Raw genomic sequence first — 18,787 nt, 5'->3', positions numbered from 1 at the left:
AAGTGGTGGTGGTGCCTCCGTTATAATAGCCTTGTGGCTAGAGCAGTTACCTGGGATGTGGGAGACCGAGGTTCAGTTTCCTCACCTACCTGATGCCGAGTAGGGACTTGAGCTCACGTTTTAAACAAATGCCCTCGCTACAAGGCTGAAGGTTCATTCTTGCTCTCTTTAGTCAGACATGATGATATGAACAGCCTGTAGCCCATGAAGAGCCCCCAGTCTGGAATTTTCCCAGCTCTGAAATGTCCAGCCTTTTCCTGGACAATTCACAGGAATAATAAGGCTTATTTGCTCCAACTCATCACTTTTTAACTGGAGTTAACTCTCACTTCAGTTCAAAGGCAACGCTGGGTTGGGTTAGATTAAAAGTAAAATAAGTTTATTCTTTTTATTGGAACTCACTTAAAATCCTATCCTCTCTTGTTAATAGAGCTAGAAATGGTTACAGGCAAATAGAAGTGAAAAATGCTTTCTAGCAGCTAAGACTTAACAAAACAAGCTACAGCCATTGTTCAATATACCAATCTACTTTCCAGCAAGATGGCTGACCTCCCCTCTGGTCGCGTTCTTCCACAAAGTCAGGGAAGATTGTCTTTTTAGATGGAAGATAACTTGGGATTGTTTTTACCCCTCTCTTTTATAGTCCACTGAACCGTTGCAATGGATTTTTCTGAAGGTTAATGTCCCCAAAGTAAAGTTCATTCAAGCTGCGAGGAAGGCAACATGGAGTCTCCTGGTAAAGGAAATTTCATGCTGGTTTCTTTCCCTGCTGGTGTTTGTTAAAATGCAAATTGATCTGTTTCTTGTAGTCCCCTTCCTACCCCCCCCATGCTGTGATGCTAAGTGGTTATCTCCTCTCCTTGTTTGCTTGATGGTCCTATTAACTTTCTATGTAAAGTGCATTCCCATTGTCACTTACTCAACCTTGGAAGTACCTTCAAGGATTCCTTTGTCTAGGGTGGGGTAACTTCAGCTCTGCCTGGCAGATGCACATTAAGACCATTAATTCCTCATGTTTGTAAATTTGAATTTGTCCCCTGAACATACGCCCCCAATAGTATTAAGTATCTATATGGCATTAGCTTTCTATTGATATTGTAACCTGTATCTAAAAGGTGTCATGTATGTCATTAATGAGTTGGGGTACACACAACTGGTCAGGGTAGCTGAAACTCAGTCCTAAATGCCAGTGAGCCTCTTGCACTGGGATGCTGTTAGAGTCACAGTTTCCCACATCCCATGTGGCTGCTCTCACCAGCGGACAAAAGCTTATAAGGGAGGCTCCACCCAACCTCCTCCTTCCTATTTGAGAATCCTTTCTTTTGCTTTTGTCAAAATGCCTGAAATCTGAAACAAAATGTTTTGGGTAGAAGCTAATTATTTTTATTTTGACATTGAGACATTTTGTTTAGTTTTGACTTAAATTTTTTTTTTGATTTGCTAAAAAGTTGAAAAAATGCCTTTTTTGGTTTGACCCCCAAAATAACTTCTTTATGCATTTGTTTATTTTGGGAGGAATTGCCAATGAACAGAGAAATCAATTTTTTGCCCAATTCATAATGATTAATTCCAATTTGGGTCTGATCAGGGTACAAACAACGATCTCCGTTCCACACAGATATGAGATACTCTGACATATCACTTGTGTGTCACATAGAAGTACAGTCGTGAAACTGTGGAGATAGAATATTAAGCCCATGTTGTTTAAAAGTGCATCTCTTCAGATTCGACTAGTTGCCCCTTTTCTAATACAATTTCAAAGGTTGTTGAATGGCTTTTTATTAAAAAAATACTGTATTGTTTTCTCATAGTGTCTTCAGGCTCTGGAATTCCTCCATTCAAGCCAAGTCATTCACAGAGACATCAAGAGTGACAACATTCTACTAGGAATGGACGGCTCCGTCAAACTAAGTATGCAGAAGGCAGCCTTGATGATGACTCTAATTATGAGCTTGCTAATTAAAGGGAAGGTTGTCCTTCCAAGGCACAGTTGTGTTGTGAGGATAGCCAATAGGCAGTGGCACCTATTTGCGTTAATGGTAGCTGCAGGGATAAATCCCTGTGCACTGAGACCATAGCTTTAAATATGGTTGGGCTAGATCAGGGGTCGGCAACTTCTGGCAGGCAGCTCGCCAGGGTAAGCACCCTGGTCGGCCGGGCCAGTTTGTTTACCTGCTGCGTGGGCAGGTTCGGCCGATCGCAGCTCCCACTGGCTGCAGTTCACCATCCCAGGCCAATGGGGGTAGTGGGAAGCCGCGGCCAGCACATCCCTCGGCCCGCGCCACTTCCTGCCGCCCCCATTGGCCTGGGATGGCGAACCGCGGCCAGTGGGAGCCGCGATCCGCCAAACCTGCCAATGCAGCAGGTAACAACTGGCCCGGCCACCAGGGTAAGCACCCTGGCAAGCAGCGTGCCAGAGGTTGCCGACCCCTGGGCTAGATTAAAAAGGGTGTCTTGAGGTGGACGGAAGGAGCAGATCTGTTGAATAAGAAGGTATCATTTATATTTTTTACATAAATCCCTTTTCAGAGTAGAACTGCACTTCAATATCCCACTGTTTTGACTTTGTAGCAAGCTATGAATAGCTAGCTAGAGGCAAAGATGCTGTGTGCATTATAGAATTTTTTTTAAACTGCATTCTGATAGCTGCCTACTGCGGGTTAAGTTAGAAAAGTCTCTCTGTGAAAATGGTGCAGTATGCTTTCAGGCTGATTCTCTCAATGGCTCCAATACAAATTTACTCAGTTATAACCCATAGATGATTTTTCTAGCTATTAGCCTGGGTGCAAGGCTCAATCTGGGATCTAAAAATTAAGCTGTATGTTTTGCTGGTAGCTATGTTTCTTCTTCTAGTAGATGCAGATATATATTCCACTTAGGTGTGCATGCACCCAGTACACCAGAGCTGAAGAAATTTCCTTAGCAGTACCCATAGGGGGTGGCACTCATGCTTTGTGGTCATAACCCCTCCCTTAGCTACATGAGGCAGTGTTGTCCTGACCCTCCCTCAGTTTCTTCTTACTGCTTGTGGCTGGAGTCGGCGCCCTGTGTGATCTTAACTTCGTTACCTCTCCACTAGTTTACTATTTTCCCTTGTGTGTAGTTAGAACATAAGAATGGCCATACTTGGTCAGACCAAAGGTCCATCTAGCCCAGGATCCTGTCTTCTGACAGTGGCCAATGCCAGGTGCCCCAGAGGGAATGAACAGAACAGGTAAGCATCAAGTGATCCATCCCCTATTGCCTATTCCCAGCTTCTGGCAAACAGACTAGGAACACCATCCCTGCCCATCCAGGCTAATAGCCACTGATGGACCTCCATGAATTTATCTAGTTCTTTAAGTTAGTAGTACCCTTAGTGTTAGAGTAGCATTAGTTGTAGTAGTTTGTTTCCTCGGTGATGCCCCCACTGATGTGTGAACATTGTCCTTTCTGTGGAGGAGCGATCCCCACATGCAGTGCTTCCTCTGTCTCAATGAGGCCCACATCAGAGTGTTGTGTGATCAGCAACTCATCTAAGAAAACGGACTCAAGAGGCGCGGGACCTTTGCCTGAAGAAGTACCTGCTCAAACAGGCCATGCAGCCTGCGGCAGTACCAGGGCCCTCACTGAGTTGCAGATCACCCTTGGGTTCGGAGAGCGCTGCCACTTCATGTTCCGGAGCAGTCACCTCTCCAAAGAAACTGAGGAGCTGTTCCTGCTGATGGTGCCGAGGAAAAGGTCCCATGACACCAACTGAGATTGCTTCAGATCTGGCGTTGACTCTTCCACCTGACCCAGGAAAAGCAGGCCAGCACAGAATTGGTGCTGGTGTGTAGGATGGCACAGGTACCTCTAACCCTTCCCTGGTACCAAATAGGAAGGCTAGAAACCCTGTACTGTTGACTCCGGTTCTGGCGTCTTGAGTCTGGTACTGACGAGGGACATACTAATATACCAATAAATGTGGAAACAGTCAGTACCAGACAGTTACAGACCACCTCTGCCTCTTGGTCCCAATCTCTCCATTGGTCCAGGACTGCATCATGTATAGCCCTGTTGGCTGAACAAGTGCTGAAACCTCGGGTCTATCGGCACCATACCCCAATGTTCCCCTTGCAGAGTCTGTGCCAGAATGGTATAGGGACCTCGGTACCAGGAATCTCCTCTGCACAGCTACGGTTGGCTCTGCAAGTGCTTCCATGGCGACTTTCACCTCCCTCAACGTTGGTACCATCAGACAGTCTGGTAATGCTGCTGACTTTGTGATTGACAGCACTTCCAGAACCAGCATGCTCAATACTGATGGTACTGTTTCCATGGGCAACACCTCTTCCTGCCTTGTTCTGGACAGGGGATACATCAGATGGGTTACTTGTTCCCTCTGGTCTCACTCCACGCTTTTTGCCAGGATCCCGAGACTCCTTGGCATCTGAGTGAGAGTCACCATTCTCTTGCTCTCCATGGCCTGACCGGCATCGGGGCCCTTTGATGGAATGTTATGGGTACCAAGATTGATGCTTGTCTCATGGTCAAGAGGGAGGCCTGTGGCCTGGCACTTTCTGTCCACCAATGCGTTATCCATGTCAATGGCCTCCATGGAATGCTCCTCGGTTGCAGAGGTCCCGCTCTTCGTTTTGCTTGAAGGCAAAATTGCTGGCCAGGTCTGCAGTGATGACCATCATGGTACACTGCAGTCCCAGGCTCTGGGGGCCGTTCTCCCTGCGGAGCCCCCACAATTGTCCCATCCCGGTCCATCAGCCCTAGAACAGGATCCGGCTTTGGCTCAGGTAAGAGCCTAGTCTTCATTTCTGGATGATTCTGTGCTGCCTGGCTCATCCTTCCCTTCAGTACCAGAGGATTTTAAGGCATACCAAGAGCTTTTGTGGGGCATAGCTTCTTCCCTCAGTATCCAAGTGGAGTTCTTGAAAGAGAATACCAACAAATTAGTGGATATCTGCAGCCGTCTGCTCCTGGGAGAGTTGCCCTCCTATCAAGGATGTGCTCTTTGAACCAGCTAAGGCCCTCTGGAGCATGCTGGCTTCTGTACCACCTGCAGTTTTACTCCAATCCAGCCCCAAATTCCCTAGTTGTATCTGCAGTGAATGACAGAGCCCAGCAGGGCAGTCTGCTAAGGATAGGGACTCTAAATGATTGAACCTCCTGGGCAGGAAGATTTACAACTCCTCTTCCTTATGGATGCAAACTAGCAACCCTTGCAGTCCAAGTATGATTTTGTTAACTGGACAGCTATGTCAGAGTTCACAGACTAGCTGCCTTGTGTGAGGAATTTTGGGCATTTGTCACTGAGGGCTGTTTGGTGGCTAAGGTGTCCTTGCAGCCCATGCTAGACATCGTGAACACTTCAGCCTGGGTGATGGCCTCTGCAGTCACCAAGAGGGCTTCCTGGCTGCAGGGTCTGGGCATTGCCCCTGATATCCAGCAAGCCATTGAGGATTTGCCCTGAAACAGCCAAACACTGTTCTTTGACAAACCTGACGAGATGCTGCATTCCTTCAAGGACTCTGGGGCTACCCTGTGGTCCTTGGGGGCGTACATGCCAGTGGTGCAGAGATGCCACTGCGGCGTTCAGCAGCAGTATTGTCCATAGCGCATGTTGGCCGACTTTGCCCTCCTCCAAGGCAGTGGGACAAACCCAGAAAGAGGGATAGATTCAACAGGAGAAAGCAATTGGTCTCGGGGTTTGGCCAGGCCACACACTGTCCTTCAAGCACCCATTTTGCCTCTTTGGTCCAGAGCACTGTTCTAGTCATAGCTCCTCTCCTGATCTCCCTGCTTTGGGGACAGGCTGGCCTTCTTTCACAATGCTTGGGGATCGATCACCACTCACAGCTGTGCCCTAAGCACCATTAGATTGGGTTATGTCACCCAGTTCCTTTCCACAACTCCTTCCCACCTTCCCTCCCCATCCCCCTTCAGGGCCCCCTCTCACGAGATACTGCTCTTTGAGCAGATCCACTGTCTGCTAGCTTTGGAAATAGCATGGTTGTGACACAGCTGAATGGGGAGGAAGAGCCATGTTTGGTAGCTGTCCAACAAATCCTCCTTAACGGTAGAGGACATTCCACCAGGGTGGCCTATTTAGTGAAATGGAAGCTATTTTCGGTATGGCCATTAGCCCGCAGAATCCAACCATCACTGACCTCTATCCAGGGCATTTTGGAGAGCCTGCTGCACCTTCTGTCATTGGGCGTGTGTTTAGTTCATTGAAAGAGTATCTGGCAGCGATACTGGTGTTTCATTCCCCCCATTCAGGGAAGATCAGTCGTCGTCAATGCCATGGTAGCAAGATTCCTAGAAGAGCTCCTTCATCTACATCCTCCATTCCTAGAGCCACTTCATCTGTGGGACCTTACCTCATCCTAGCAGCCTCAATGGGACGTCCATTTGAGCCCCTGGCATCTTGTCCCTTACTGCTTGTGTGTCAGAAAACTGTATTCCTGGTAGTGATCACATCCCCAGGGAGCGTGTCAGAGGTGCAGGCTCTGATGGCAGAGCCACCGTATACACAATTCTCCAAAGACAAAGTGACCTTATGGCCTGAATCCAAAAGTTTTGTCTAAAGTGGTTTCCCAGTTTCATTTGAACCAAGTGATGTATATACCTGTGTTCTTTCCTAAGCCACATTCATCTCCAAAAATCAGCGTCTCCATATCTTAGGTGTCAGGCTGGCCTGACATCTGGACAGGCCTAAACCATTTCATGCTTTGCCTCATTTGTGTCGTATGCAGATCGCATGAAGGGTCCAGTGGTTTCTGCAGAGACCATCTCCAAATGGATAACATCCTGCATCAAGACTGCATAGGAAATAACTCTGGCTACCCCCTTGCAGTGGGTGTGAGCTCATTCTATTATGGCGCAAGCAGTATCCATAGTGTTCCTCAGTGACATTTCCATATTGGACATTTGCAGGGCTGCTACGTGGTCGTCAATACATGCGTTCACAAACCATTATGCTATAACCACATGTTCCAGGGTGGTTGGTAGGGCGGTTTTGGAGTCACTGTTTAGGTAGACCCTGAACCCCGCCTCCTGGTGGGGTACTGCTTGTGAGTCACTCAAGTGGAATACACGGCTGTGTCTACCTGAAGAAGAAGAAATGGTTACTTACTGTAACTGTGATTCTTTGAGATGTAAGGCAGTCACGTATTCCATGACCCAGCCTCCACATCCTCTGAATTGGAGTCTTGTTTCCAGGCATTTGGTGCTAAGGAACTGAGGGAGAGTTGGGACAGCGCTGTCCCATGTAGCCAGGGGAGGGGCTATGGTGACAAGGCACAAGTGCCACCTCTCCGCAGGTACTGCTAGGCAAATTTCTCCAGCTCTGGTGAGCTGGGCACACACACACTTACATGGACTATACGTGTCTGTATCACATCTTGAAGAATCACAGTTCCAGTAAGTAACCATTTCTTATGGTGCAGGAGGCATGAGAGAAACCAGCTTGCTGTGTTGGCTTTGCAAGGCTAACAGGAGTAAGTACTTGTTTTAATCAGTAAAATAAGCAGATGAGTTGAAAAGACATGGGGATCAGAAATCTTCACTTAAAGGTTCCATTATTCTTACTTTTGACCATAACTGAGTTTAAATGTCTAAAAGTAAATTAATTTTAGTATGGACACAAGTGTTCACACTGTAAAGCAAATCCAGCTAGATGGGATGACACATCTACTGTGGAAATAACACAACTGTGACACATCTGATGAGAAAAAACATAGACTATCCTAATCCCAGATCAGATTTAACATCAGTTCACTTTTCTGGCAATGTCAACTTAGAATAATGACATTTAGAATGTACAGCATATATAGTGTGCTATGCTTTCAGGGAGGTTCTGAGACAAGAAATACTGTCTCCATTTTATATGTTGTCATGGAGGTGTTCACTTGTCCAACGGCGTTACAGTGAGTCATTACAGTAACTTCTTGCTTAACGCTGTAGTTCCGTTCCTGAAAAATGTGACGTTAAGCGAATCCAATTTCCTCATAAGAATGAAAGTGGGGGGAGGGTTAGGTTCTAGGAATTTTTTTTACCACACACACACACACACACACACACACACACACACACACACACACACACACACACACACACACACACACAGTTTTAAACAAACAATTTAATACTGTACACAGCAGTGATGATTGTGAAGCTTGTTTGATGTGGTGAAGTAAGAGGGTGGGATATTTCCCATGGAATGCCTTCCTGCTAAATGATGAACCAGCATTCGTCTGAGCCCTCCAAGGTTAACACATTGTTAATGTAGCCTCACACTCCACAAGGCAGCACGAATGGAGGGAGGGGAGACAGCATAGCAGACAGAGACACACACCCTGTGTGCAGGGCCAGCTTTAGGCCCATTCCCCCCAGGTGCCTTTTAAATTTTTTATTTTTTTTACATACCCAGCGGCAGTCCGAGTCTTTGGCGGCATTTTGGCGGTGGGGGGTCCTTCAGTGCCGTGGTAGATCTGGAGCGAGTGAAGGACTCCCGTGCCGCTGAAGACTCAGGCTCCCGCCGGGTATTCGAATCGGGCCCCACAGTTCCTAAAGCCAGCCCTGCTGGTGTGTGGGGGAGAGAGAGATGCGCATTACACCTTTAAGTACCCTGGCACCACTCTAAGTACATTGCCTTTAAAAAGATCAGGAAGTTGAGACAGCAGCTGCAGCCAGCAAGCTCTCTCCCTCCTGAGCCCTGTCGTCCCCTCCTTGCTTTATGTGGAAAAGGGGTAAGCGGAGGGCAGGAGTAGGAGGGAGGGGGACACCCTGACATTAGCCCTCCATTCCTCCCCTCCCTTGCACAGCAAGCAGGAGGCTCCCGGGAGCAGCTCCAAGGCAGAGGGCAGGAGCAGCACATGGCAGTGGGGGGAGGGACAGTTGAACTACCAGAAATTGCTAGCCTGCAAGCAGTGGACAAAGCAGGCGGCTGCCAAACAACGTTATAAGGGAGCATTGCGCAACTTTAAACGAGCATGTTCCCTAATTGATCAGCAACGTAACAACGAAACAAAGTTAACCGGGACAACTTTAAGTGAGGAGTTACTGTACAGAATCCAGATGCCTTATGTCTTAACCACATAACTACCCTTCCTTTCATAACTTACATCAACTGATGCATAATATGAAACCCATTTTCAGCCTCATTTTCAGTCAATTCTCTGGCATTAATGTCATTCTAATAACACAAGAACGAGGGGTCACCAAATGAAATTAATAGGTAGCAGGTTTAAAATGAACAAAAGGAAGTATTTCTTCACACAGTGCACAATCAACCTGTGGAACTCCTTGCCAGAGGATGTTGTGAAGGCCAAGACTATAACAGGGTTAAAAAGGAACTAGAACAGTTCATGGAGGATAGGTCCATCAATGGCTATTAGCCACGATGGGCAGGGAAGGTGTCTCTAGCCTCAGTTTGCCAGAAACTGGGAATGAATGACATAGGATAGATCACTTGATGCTTACCTGTTCTGTCCATTCACTCTGAAGGACCTGGCATTGGCCACTGTCAGAAGACAGGATACTGGGCTAGATGGATCTTTGGTCTGACCCAGTATGGCTGTTCTTATGTTCTCTATCTTTGTGAACAAACTAATTTATGTTTAAAATGTCTTCTTGCTCCTCCCCCTCCCAATTTTCTCTTCCAGCTGACTTTGGTTTCTGTGCCCAAATAACACCAGAGCAGAGCAAACGCAGCACCATGGTGGGGACACCTTACTGGATGGCTCCTGAAGTGGTGACGCGGAAGGCTTATGGGCCGAAAGTGGACATCTGGTCTCTAGGAATCATGGCTATTGAAATGATTGAGGGAGAGCCTCCTTACCTCAATGAGAACCCCCTGAGAGTAAGCTAATGCTATGTCACTGCAGTGCCGTGCGAGAGTCAGCCAGATGTGTCAAACCTGGCTTCGCTTTTGTGATAGTTACTGTATAGTCATACGTTAATAAGGAAACCTCAGAAGTTTCTGCATTAGGGTGAACAGATGCACCCTGGATGCTTCTATGAACTTCTCTGCTATATTAGTCCAGAAGCAATGCAAGAATAGTCTTTTGTGCCATTTCTCTCCATTCTGTCCCTGTCCTGGCTAGAAACTAGAAATGAGGAAGATTCTGACCATTTCAGAGCCTTAGAAGTCTGAGTTTGGCTCTAGATAGTGGAGGCCTGTGGTCTTGGTTTTGTGAAGTGATTTAACCGTCCTTCGTAAGCTGTCTTTCTAGGAATACCTTTCCAGTGGCCCACTTCAAAGCATGTCAGACGCTTTTGTAGACTTGCTCCTAAGATCTGAGGACCAGATTGTAGGTAGTTACTTACTATCTCACGTTATGGGCGTGAGGCAGCAGGAGCACCAGTAGGCATAGTGTTCTGTAATCGTGGCTGGCTTCTCAAATCCTCAAGACCAGCCCCTCCTGTGCAGTCCCGCTCCATTTCACTGCCTGGTTCTCATACTGTGGCAGTGGTAGATGGGTTGCAAAGGCTGAGCCCAGGCAGTGGGTGAGCTGCAAGCATTGCAGGAGAAGTTTCAAATCCAAACACATTCAAAATAAATGTTTCTGTTAATAGTTTTGTAAAATTTTGGGGTTTTTACGTAATCTAAAAATGTTGAGTCTAATCTGCCTGACATTATCCCTTTCCATATATGATATACACCAGACCTTCACTTATTCATTTGGGATGCAGATGACCTGCAAAGTTAATCAATGGATCAAATTATCCCTCTGTTGGTCAGATGTGACTCCTGAGAGGATGAGAAGAGTCTAGCCCAGTTTGTTTGACATTGGTTTCCAGTGCAAGAGACTAAGGCCATGTCTGTATGTACAGCGCTGCAGCTGCACTGATACAGTTGTGTCGCTGCAGCGCATCTGGTGAGGACGCTCTGTGCTGATGGGAGAGCGCTCTCCCGTGGGAATAAAAAACCCACCTCTGCCAGTGGCAGAAGCTGTGTCGGTGGGAGGAGCTCTCCCGCTGACATAGAGCTGTGCACACAAGCACTTACGTTGGTGTAATTCACATTGCTGGGAGGTGGAATATTCACACCCCTGAGCGACATAAGTTTTGCTGACACAGACTATACTGTAGACATAGCCGAAGAAAAAGCCCAAAGGGAGGGAGGCAGTGAGGAGAAAAGGAGGGAAAGGAAGTGACTGTTACTTAACTGGCCTCAATAACTTAACACTATGGCTTCTTTTAACTCGAGGTGCTTCAGTTCCCAGGCTGTTGAATTGCTCATCTTAAGTTCAGGGGCTCTGAAAAGCCTTCAGACTGCCTGGGAGCATCAAACTGATTCTTGCCTTCTTTCTGCTTAGGTGGAGACATCCTCATCCAGAAGGATGGTTCTCATTTAAATCAAATTCTCTGAGCCCATTGGTTCTTAATTCTCTCTGTTTGGAACAGTCTGACTTCCCCCTGTCGTAGTGGGAAAGCTGGTTGTTCTTGCAAGGTGCTGAGTGCCTGAGCTATTGCAGACAGGCACTCAGCGTCTTACAAAAGTGGGCTCTTTCGGTTTGTGTATGCAGGGACATTTACAGGCATAATTATGCCAGTAGAGTTACACTGCTGAAATTATAGTGGTATAACTCCCCGTGTGGATATTCTTCTTGAAGATGTTATACCAGTAGTTATACCAAGGAGTTATACCAGTATAAACCACAGTGGAATAATTATACTGATCTAGTTATGCTAGTAAATTCCCCTGTGTATAAAAGCCCTTAGACAAGGCATGAAATGTTTTTTTTCTTGCAAATCCCTCCAGATGACTACAGGATCCAAACCTGGATTAATAGGGTAAAATACTAGAGAACTGGATCCTGGCCATTTAAAAATAGGGCAGACAGCAGTTCTGTTTTATAATAAACATGGATGGACATAAGCGTGGATGAGTCATGCAACAATTTGTTCCTAACCGAATGTGCAGGAAAAATAGAAGCCTGTGTAATCTGTAGAAGGAGGGATCTCGCTCCAACGAGGGGTGAATCTGAATTGCCCCTCTTTTCCTTTTGTTTCCTTGGTGCTCATTTCCTGCAGGCCCTGTATCTCATTGCTACCAATGGTACTCCAGAGCTGCAGAACCCTGAGAAGCTTTCAGCCATATTTCGAGACTTCCTTAACCGCTGTCTCGAGATGGATGTAGAGAAAAGAGGCTCTGCCAAAGAACTGCTACAGGTAACCACTGGGAGGGGGGGTGGAGGGGCGAGCTCAAGTCAAGCCAGCAGTCTGGCCTCTACTGAGGATTTCTTTTATATTTAAAATGGCAAGGCTGATGGCACACGCATGTCTGAGGTGACTTGCCCAAAGGGACACAGGGAGTGGATTGATGAAGATTTTTTACTTTAGGACTCTTTTCCTGGTTCCGATCCATTTTTGTTTTAGCCACTGTTTAATGGCAACAGCTGGGTGGAATATTCTGTAACCAAATTCAAAATGCTCACTCTGGGCCTGGCCCACCAAGATGCAGAGCCCCTTACTCCCATGGTTTCTGCACAGCTGGTGCCCAACTCTGTGTGTGTCAGCACTCTCTCATTGCTCAGACTTCTCTCCCTGCTCCTCTTGGCCTTGTCAACTGAATGATTCCCCACAACAGCCCTTCTGCTGCAAGTGTCTTTTTATACCATGTCTCAGACCCTGCCATCTCTCTCCTTTATTCACCGCAGCTGAGCTACAAAGGGGACTTCCACCCTGTCCGTGCTCTGCTAGTCTGCCTTACCTTGTGTCTGCTTCCCTGAGATGCCTCTACTCATGCCTTAATCGCTAACCTTTTATTGGGTGACATTCTCTCACTGATGCACTTCCTAAATTCCTGCTGTCTCTGTTTCAGGAGCCTGGGTGTTGTAGCCAAAATGCTTCCAGGGAGCAGAACAGTACTGGCCTCTCACCCACCTCCCCTCTGCTTCCATGGATGTCCAGTTCCAGGACTGAATTCAACCCCTTCAGTTTGCGTGTGTTCCACTCCCACAGAAATCCAGTGGGAGTTGTGCATGTGTGACTGATGGGATGGTCATGTCCAGAGTGGTTCGGCTCTACCTGACTTCTTCACTTGAAATCCACTTAAATCTGTCTTCTGCTCTCCTCCCTTGACGCACTATGGTCGGATTGGGCATTAGCAGCTTTTCTTGTTACCCCCTATACATGGAATTATTTCCCCAGTGCTGTAGGTTTTGCCACTTCTTGAAATTTACCTCAAAACCCACTACCTTCAGCTCAGGATGAACTCTCCATACACTGTTTGTGGCACCATGTATAGTGTGATGGATGCACAACCATATCTGGGTTGCATTGTAGTAAGTGGAAGGTGTCTTGCAAATGGACGCCTGGATATCTAGTAAATGACTTAGATTGCCAGTTTGACTATAACTGTGCCTAACTCCAGTTCTGCTTTGCAGATATTAATAGATTGAAAAGCCGGAAGGCACTGTTTTGATAATTGAGTCTGACCTCTTGCATGACACAGGCCTTAGAAAATCACCCAGTGACTCCCACATACAGCTCAATAACTTCTGAGTGAACTAGAGCAGATCTGTCTTCGTTCCGTCCAGGACTGAGATCTTCTAACTTTCAATTTATATTTTTGAATTAACTCCGAATCCATGATGAATTTCCTGAGTTTCAACTAGTTTTGTGTTACAAGCCCACAAAGCTGGGAATTTGGTGCAAAGCTGGAATTCAATCCAGACTTGCTTGAAAGGTTTGTGACTTCAGCAAACCTTTTAGTTTAACCTGGTTTGAGTTTTGAGCCTGTAACTAAACTAAACTGCAAACCACTTGAGCTCTGCATGGCTTCAGTGCAAATGTTTTACTCTGTGGTGAGACTTGACCTCAAAGGTATCATCAATAACTTAGTTTTCTCCTTTTCTCCTAGCACCAGTTCCTGAAAATTGCAAAGCCCCTTTCTAGTCTCACTCCTCTGATTATTGCCGCAAAAGAGGCAGCGAAGAACAACCACTAATGCGGAATCATCATAGTCATAGTGCCAAGTCTTTTCAATGTTCATTTCAGAATACCTGCCTTCCTGTTCCTTGGGGGTGCCCAAAACTTTGATCCCCTGAGAGTGGGCTGCAGAAGTAGTATTTGTTGAATGTTAAAGGAGACATTGCTGATCTAAAGCTGTGATCAGCCTTCTCACCCTCTTGGTGGGAGAAGACTATTTTGTATGGTTGACAAGGTCTTTGTGAGAACCTCTGAGCCTGATGTAGCAAAGCCAGTTTGATTTCATATCTCCTAATGTGTTTGTTTTTTAACATAAGTGTGGAGCCTTAGACCATGTTTATCTTAATCAATTAAATCTCTCGCTGGCTGCATTTTCCCTGCCTCTGCCCAGCTCAGTTGTTACACTACTGAAACTCTTGCATGCTTCGGGTTACTTGAAGAATGGCGCAGCCAGCAGAAATCTGAACAGTTTTAATAACGGAAAAGGGGGCTGCAGGAGTATGCAGCACCCAAACACTTCCTCAGTGCTGCCGGACTCCTTGACAGAGAGAGCTGAAATATTCTGAATTAACTTTCTGCAACCATCGGAAGATTTAATTCGTGGATCACCTTTGTGCTACGTCTTGTGAATCAGCCTCTGATTAAAAGATCCTCTTTCTGTTTTCATCTCAGATTTGTAGGCTTCAGTTTTCAATTCTGCTAATTATTAGATCACTTGCAAAAATAGTATTTCTGGTGCGTTAGAAGGTAAATCACAGAAGAAGGTGGCAGGCCTATTTTTAAAACTATTTCATTTGTAAAGCACAGCTTGTGTTAAAGAAATCACTGGTCTGTATCATAAAACACTGATACAGTGGTCACCAGGACAGTATCACCATTTGCCCACAGTTTGCCATAGTGGTATTTGAGAAAGTATAATTTCCTATACCAAGTTCAGATGCTGTTGGGTATAGTAGTTGTGTGTGTAAACTAAATAATCTGTTTTCTTTATCCTGTGACTTATCTGGAGGACCAAGAGGGTTAATAATTCCTCTAGTTGCCACAGTTTTTAAAGCATCAGGAAACTTGGAACTGCATCTGAGTGGAGAAATCTGTGTCCTAAACACTGGACTGTAACCAGCTGTATGTTGATTTTAATAAAAACTGCTGCATTTCTGACCTCAGGGTGGGGGAGAGAGGATTTAGAGGATTAACTTCATAGTCATAAACACAATCCTCTCAAATTGGACTACTGTTCATGCTATTCTTCGTTTGCCACTGAGTGTCCAGAGGTGATGGCTAAAGTGGTACGTGCAAACTAGATTATTTTATATTTGGAGTTCCCTAGACTGGCGTATATCCAATTACGAACATGATATGGAATCTAAGTGACTGTAATTTCCATACTGAGGAACCAGAAGATTGTGTAAAAAGGCATGCATTAAAGTCAGGTGGGAGCTGCTTTCTCATACTATGCTGTTGCTTTCCTTGCCACGGCCTCCTCTTCTGGCCACTTCTGGTACAAATTAAACCAATGTATGAGGCCTTAAATGATGGAGGAACCACCAGGCCTCCAGCAAATGGTAACAGTGCATAGTAGCTCAGTCCAACTCCTAGGTGAAACCTGTAATTGACCCTGTCTGCTTGGATACCAATGGATTTTTCTTCATCTTCCTCACTCTGGTCTCTGCCTCTTCCCTTGTTGCCTAACAAGTTACTGCGTTTAGCCATAATATCTGCCAGATGTACAGTGTTTGGGAGATGGAGGACCAAGAAGGTTAATAATTCCTCTGGTTGCCACAGTTTTTAAAATATCAGGAAGCTTGGAACTGCATCTGAGTGGAGAAATCTGTGTCCTAAACACTGGACTATAATTTTCCAAGTGAACTTTAATTTCTGGTTCCTCATCTTTTTAAAAATTGGTTTGTATAGTTTAATCACCATCAGGTACATACACACATCTCCTGGTTGAGAGCATTTCTGCTTTTCAATATCTTATGTGAATTCACAGTCATATGAAAATGCAAGCAGTTCCTTTGCTGGTATGAGTGTATCTATACTAGAGGGTTTTGCTGGCACAAATCACACCTTACACGCCCTTGTCTGACATAGTTACGCCTGCAAAAGTCTGTAGTTAAGATCTCACCTAAAATAACCTGGATTAATCTGCTTTCAGGGCCTGGCAGCTCGACACAAGTTAAAACAGGTTCAACTAAAAGGATGGTCCGAGTCCCTGTTTTCCCTAGCCCACTACCTGAATGTTCACAGCACGTTCACAGCTCTCTATAAAATCATAATTTTAAACTCCAGTCATTAAAAATCCCATTTGTTCACCTTTCTGTGATTAAGGATTTCCCTGGATATCTGTTTCTGACTAGCCTTGGGTTTCTGGGTGAACACCTAGGATAAAATTGACAAAATTTTGTCCTAGGTGTTCACCTAGAAATCCAAGGCTAGTCAGAAACTAGAACACCCCAGCACTGGGGGAAGTCTGATTGAATGATCAGATAGACACTCCCTGGGGAATCTGGACAGAGGTTGAAGGGAAGTAGCATTGTCTTGAGTAATTGTTGAATAAATGACCAATGACTGTCTTATTGGCCCATGTAATGGGAAATGGACTACAGGCCACATCCTCAGTTGGTGGATATCCGTGTCGCTCCACTGATTTCAATGGAAATACATTGCTTCATGCCAGCTGCCCGACATCTCTAAGACAAAGCCCTTGTAAATAACAGGGATTAGAACCTGATCAGTAAAGGCACTCTGGGTCCTTGCCTCACAATGGGAGCCCGGGGGTTGAGGAGTTCTTTAGCACCTCACATGATCAGACTCTATCCATGTTGGCTGCTACCATAATTGAGCATGGGTGCTGGTAGCAGGATTGCAGCACAACTTCCCTTGACCGAGGATTGCTACTTATAAATAACCATGTTAAATCATGCTTCAGGCTATGCATCGCCCTGGAGGGTCGGCAGTCAGAAGGAACCATCTATTCTTTGTCTTCTGTCCCTCAGCTTATTTCTAATCCACGGTGGTGCTTTGCCTATGATTCCATCATCACTACTTAGTTTTCTTAATAGCTTTATGTGAGAGCTTTTGCCAAAGGCTTTTTGAGGCCCATTGATAAATTGTAGGATTGTGACATCAGAGCTGTGTCATCTAACAGTCTGGCTTTATTGCCCTGATCTATTGACATGAAAGTCAGTGGTGCAGAGTGCAATGCCTGGCTGGCTGGGCCTGATTTAAGTTAACTGCCTCAGGTACATCAGGTAAATTCTTCTGTTTGAGTTCTCATGTAGTTTAAAACTCTGGTATCTGCCTTACTTTTAGCACTTGGTTGGACTCATGTATCAACATGTTGCCTTTCCCATTCAGTCATCGCCTCCCATGTCCTGGGCTCACTGCTGCTTCAGTTCATGCATATATGCTTGGCTAATGCCCATGTATAGTAGAACCTCAGAGTTACAGACACCTCGGGAATGGAGGTTTTTCGTAACTCTGAAAGTTTTGTAACTGAACAAAACATTATGGTGGTTCTTTCAAAAGTTTACAAGTGAACATTGACTTAATACAATTTTGAAACTTTACTATGCAGAAGAAAAATGCTGCTTTTAACCATTAAATGAAATGAAAGAAGCACAGAAACAGTTTCCTGACTTTGTCAAATCTTTTCAAACTTTCCTTTTTAGTAGTTTATGTTTAACACAGTACTGTACTGTATTTCCTTTTTTTTCTTTTTTGGTCTCTTCTGCTGCTACCTGATTGCGTACTTCTGGTTCCAAATGAGGTGTGTGGTTGACAGGTCTGTTTGTATCTCTGAAGTTCTATTGTACTAGAGTAATAAATCTGGTCAGATTTTATGGCCACCACTCTGTCTTGGGAGCAATGCTTTCAGAACTTCAAGAAGTTAAAACTACTTCAGTTCACTTTGAGAACATTTTCATTCCAAACATATTTAAAAATTTAAAAATCCTGGGAAAGCTCTTTCCAGTGAACATAAATCTGCATTGTTTTGATGATTGCTTCTTTGGTTTTTCCATACTATGGTCTTTTCAGGGTAAATGACAATACATTTGAAGAACTAGCAACAATTCTCTTGTCTGTTTGTGAGCCAGATTCCTCAATTATGCCATTTAAATAGTTCCCCATTTAATATATACTTATATTGAAATGACTCTTTTATATTAGCTGCTTGGAACATAACCTAGTAGGTTCTTTGTTTGCCTACTACGCACCCTCTGAAAATCAGTCCACTTCAAGGTGTCTTGATCGTGTCAAGTAGATCAAGGAATAGTAAGGACTGCTCACCACTGCAAATCAGCGACTCGCAAAAGCTTAACAAGAAATTAGGCTGCTATCAAAGCCTGATCCAGAGTCCACTGGAAGTGATGGAAAGACTCCCGTTGACCTCAGTGGATTTTGAAACAGGCCCTTGAAGAATAGCAAACCCAAAGGTTTATCCCTCTTCCTAAAACAAGGGTCCCCAACGCCACAGTGGCCGTGGGCGCCATGGCGCCCGTGGGGGCATCTAAATGCGCCCGCTTCCTGGCCAGCAGTCGAGCATCCGCCAAACGCCGGTAACGCCTCTGGATGATGCCGCTTGCCGCTGACAAGCGACATCATCGAGAAGTGCCGCCGCTGAAGATGTTCGACCGCTGCTACGGTCCTTTGTCCGGCGCCCGCCAGCCGAAAAGGTTGGGGACCACTGCCTTAAAACACAAGAGGCAGATGGGAACTTACACAATATGCTTCCTGTGTTTTAACTGTTATAGTTAAAATGTCTTTTTCACTTAACTCCTCGATGTTTATAGAAATAATTTATTTTAATAAGTTTCCGGGATTTTGTACCCAAGAGGGAGAGAGGTGTGTGTGTGTGTAAGTAAATCCTTTG

The 18,787-nt window shown here is 45.4% G+C and overlaps 1 protein-coding gene across 1 annotated transcript in view; it reads left to right on the top strand.

The window, feature by feature from the left end:
* Positions 1 to 17,398, top strand: part of PAK1 (p21 (RAC1) activated kinase 1) — a 112,819-nt gene extending 95,421 nt beyond the window's left edge. Inside the window, exons 12-15 of the mRNA XM_030557983.1 lie at positions 1,812 to 1,911; positions 9,642 to 9,838; positions 12,016 to 12,153; positions 13,847 to 17,398. Coding sequence (XP_030413843.1) covers positions 1,812 to 1,911; positions 9,642 to 9,838; positions 12,016 to 12,153; positions 13,847 to 13,933 — 522 coding nt within the window. The 3' untranslated portion in view covers positions 13,934 to 17,398. The remainder of the gene's footprint in view (positions 1 to 1,811; positions 1,912 to 9,641; positions 9,839 to 12,015; positions 12,154 to 13,846) is intronic.
* Positions 17,399 to 18,787: the final 1,389 nt, after the last annotated feature.

Source organism: Gopherus evgoodei, chromosome 1 (genome assembly GCF_007399415.2).
Source record: "Gopherus evgoodei ecotype Sinaloan lineage chromosome 1, rGopEvg1_v1.p, whole genome shotgun sequence".
NCBI classification, from domain to species: Eukaryota; Metazoa; Chordata; order Testudines; family Testudinidae; genus Gopherus; species Gopherus evgoodei.
The sequence above is the reverse complement of the archived record's forward strand: the minus strand, read 5'-3'. Positions and strand labels throughout refer to the sequence as shown.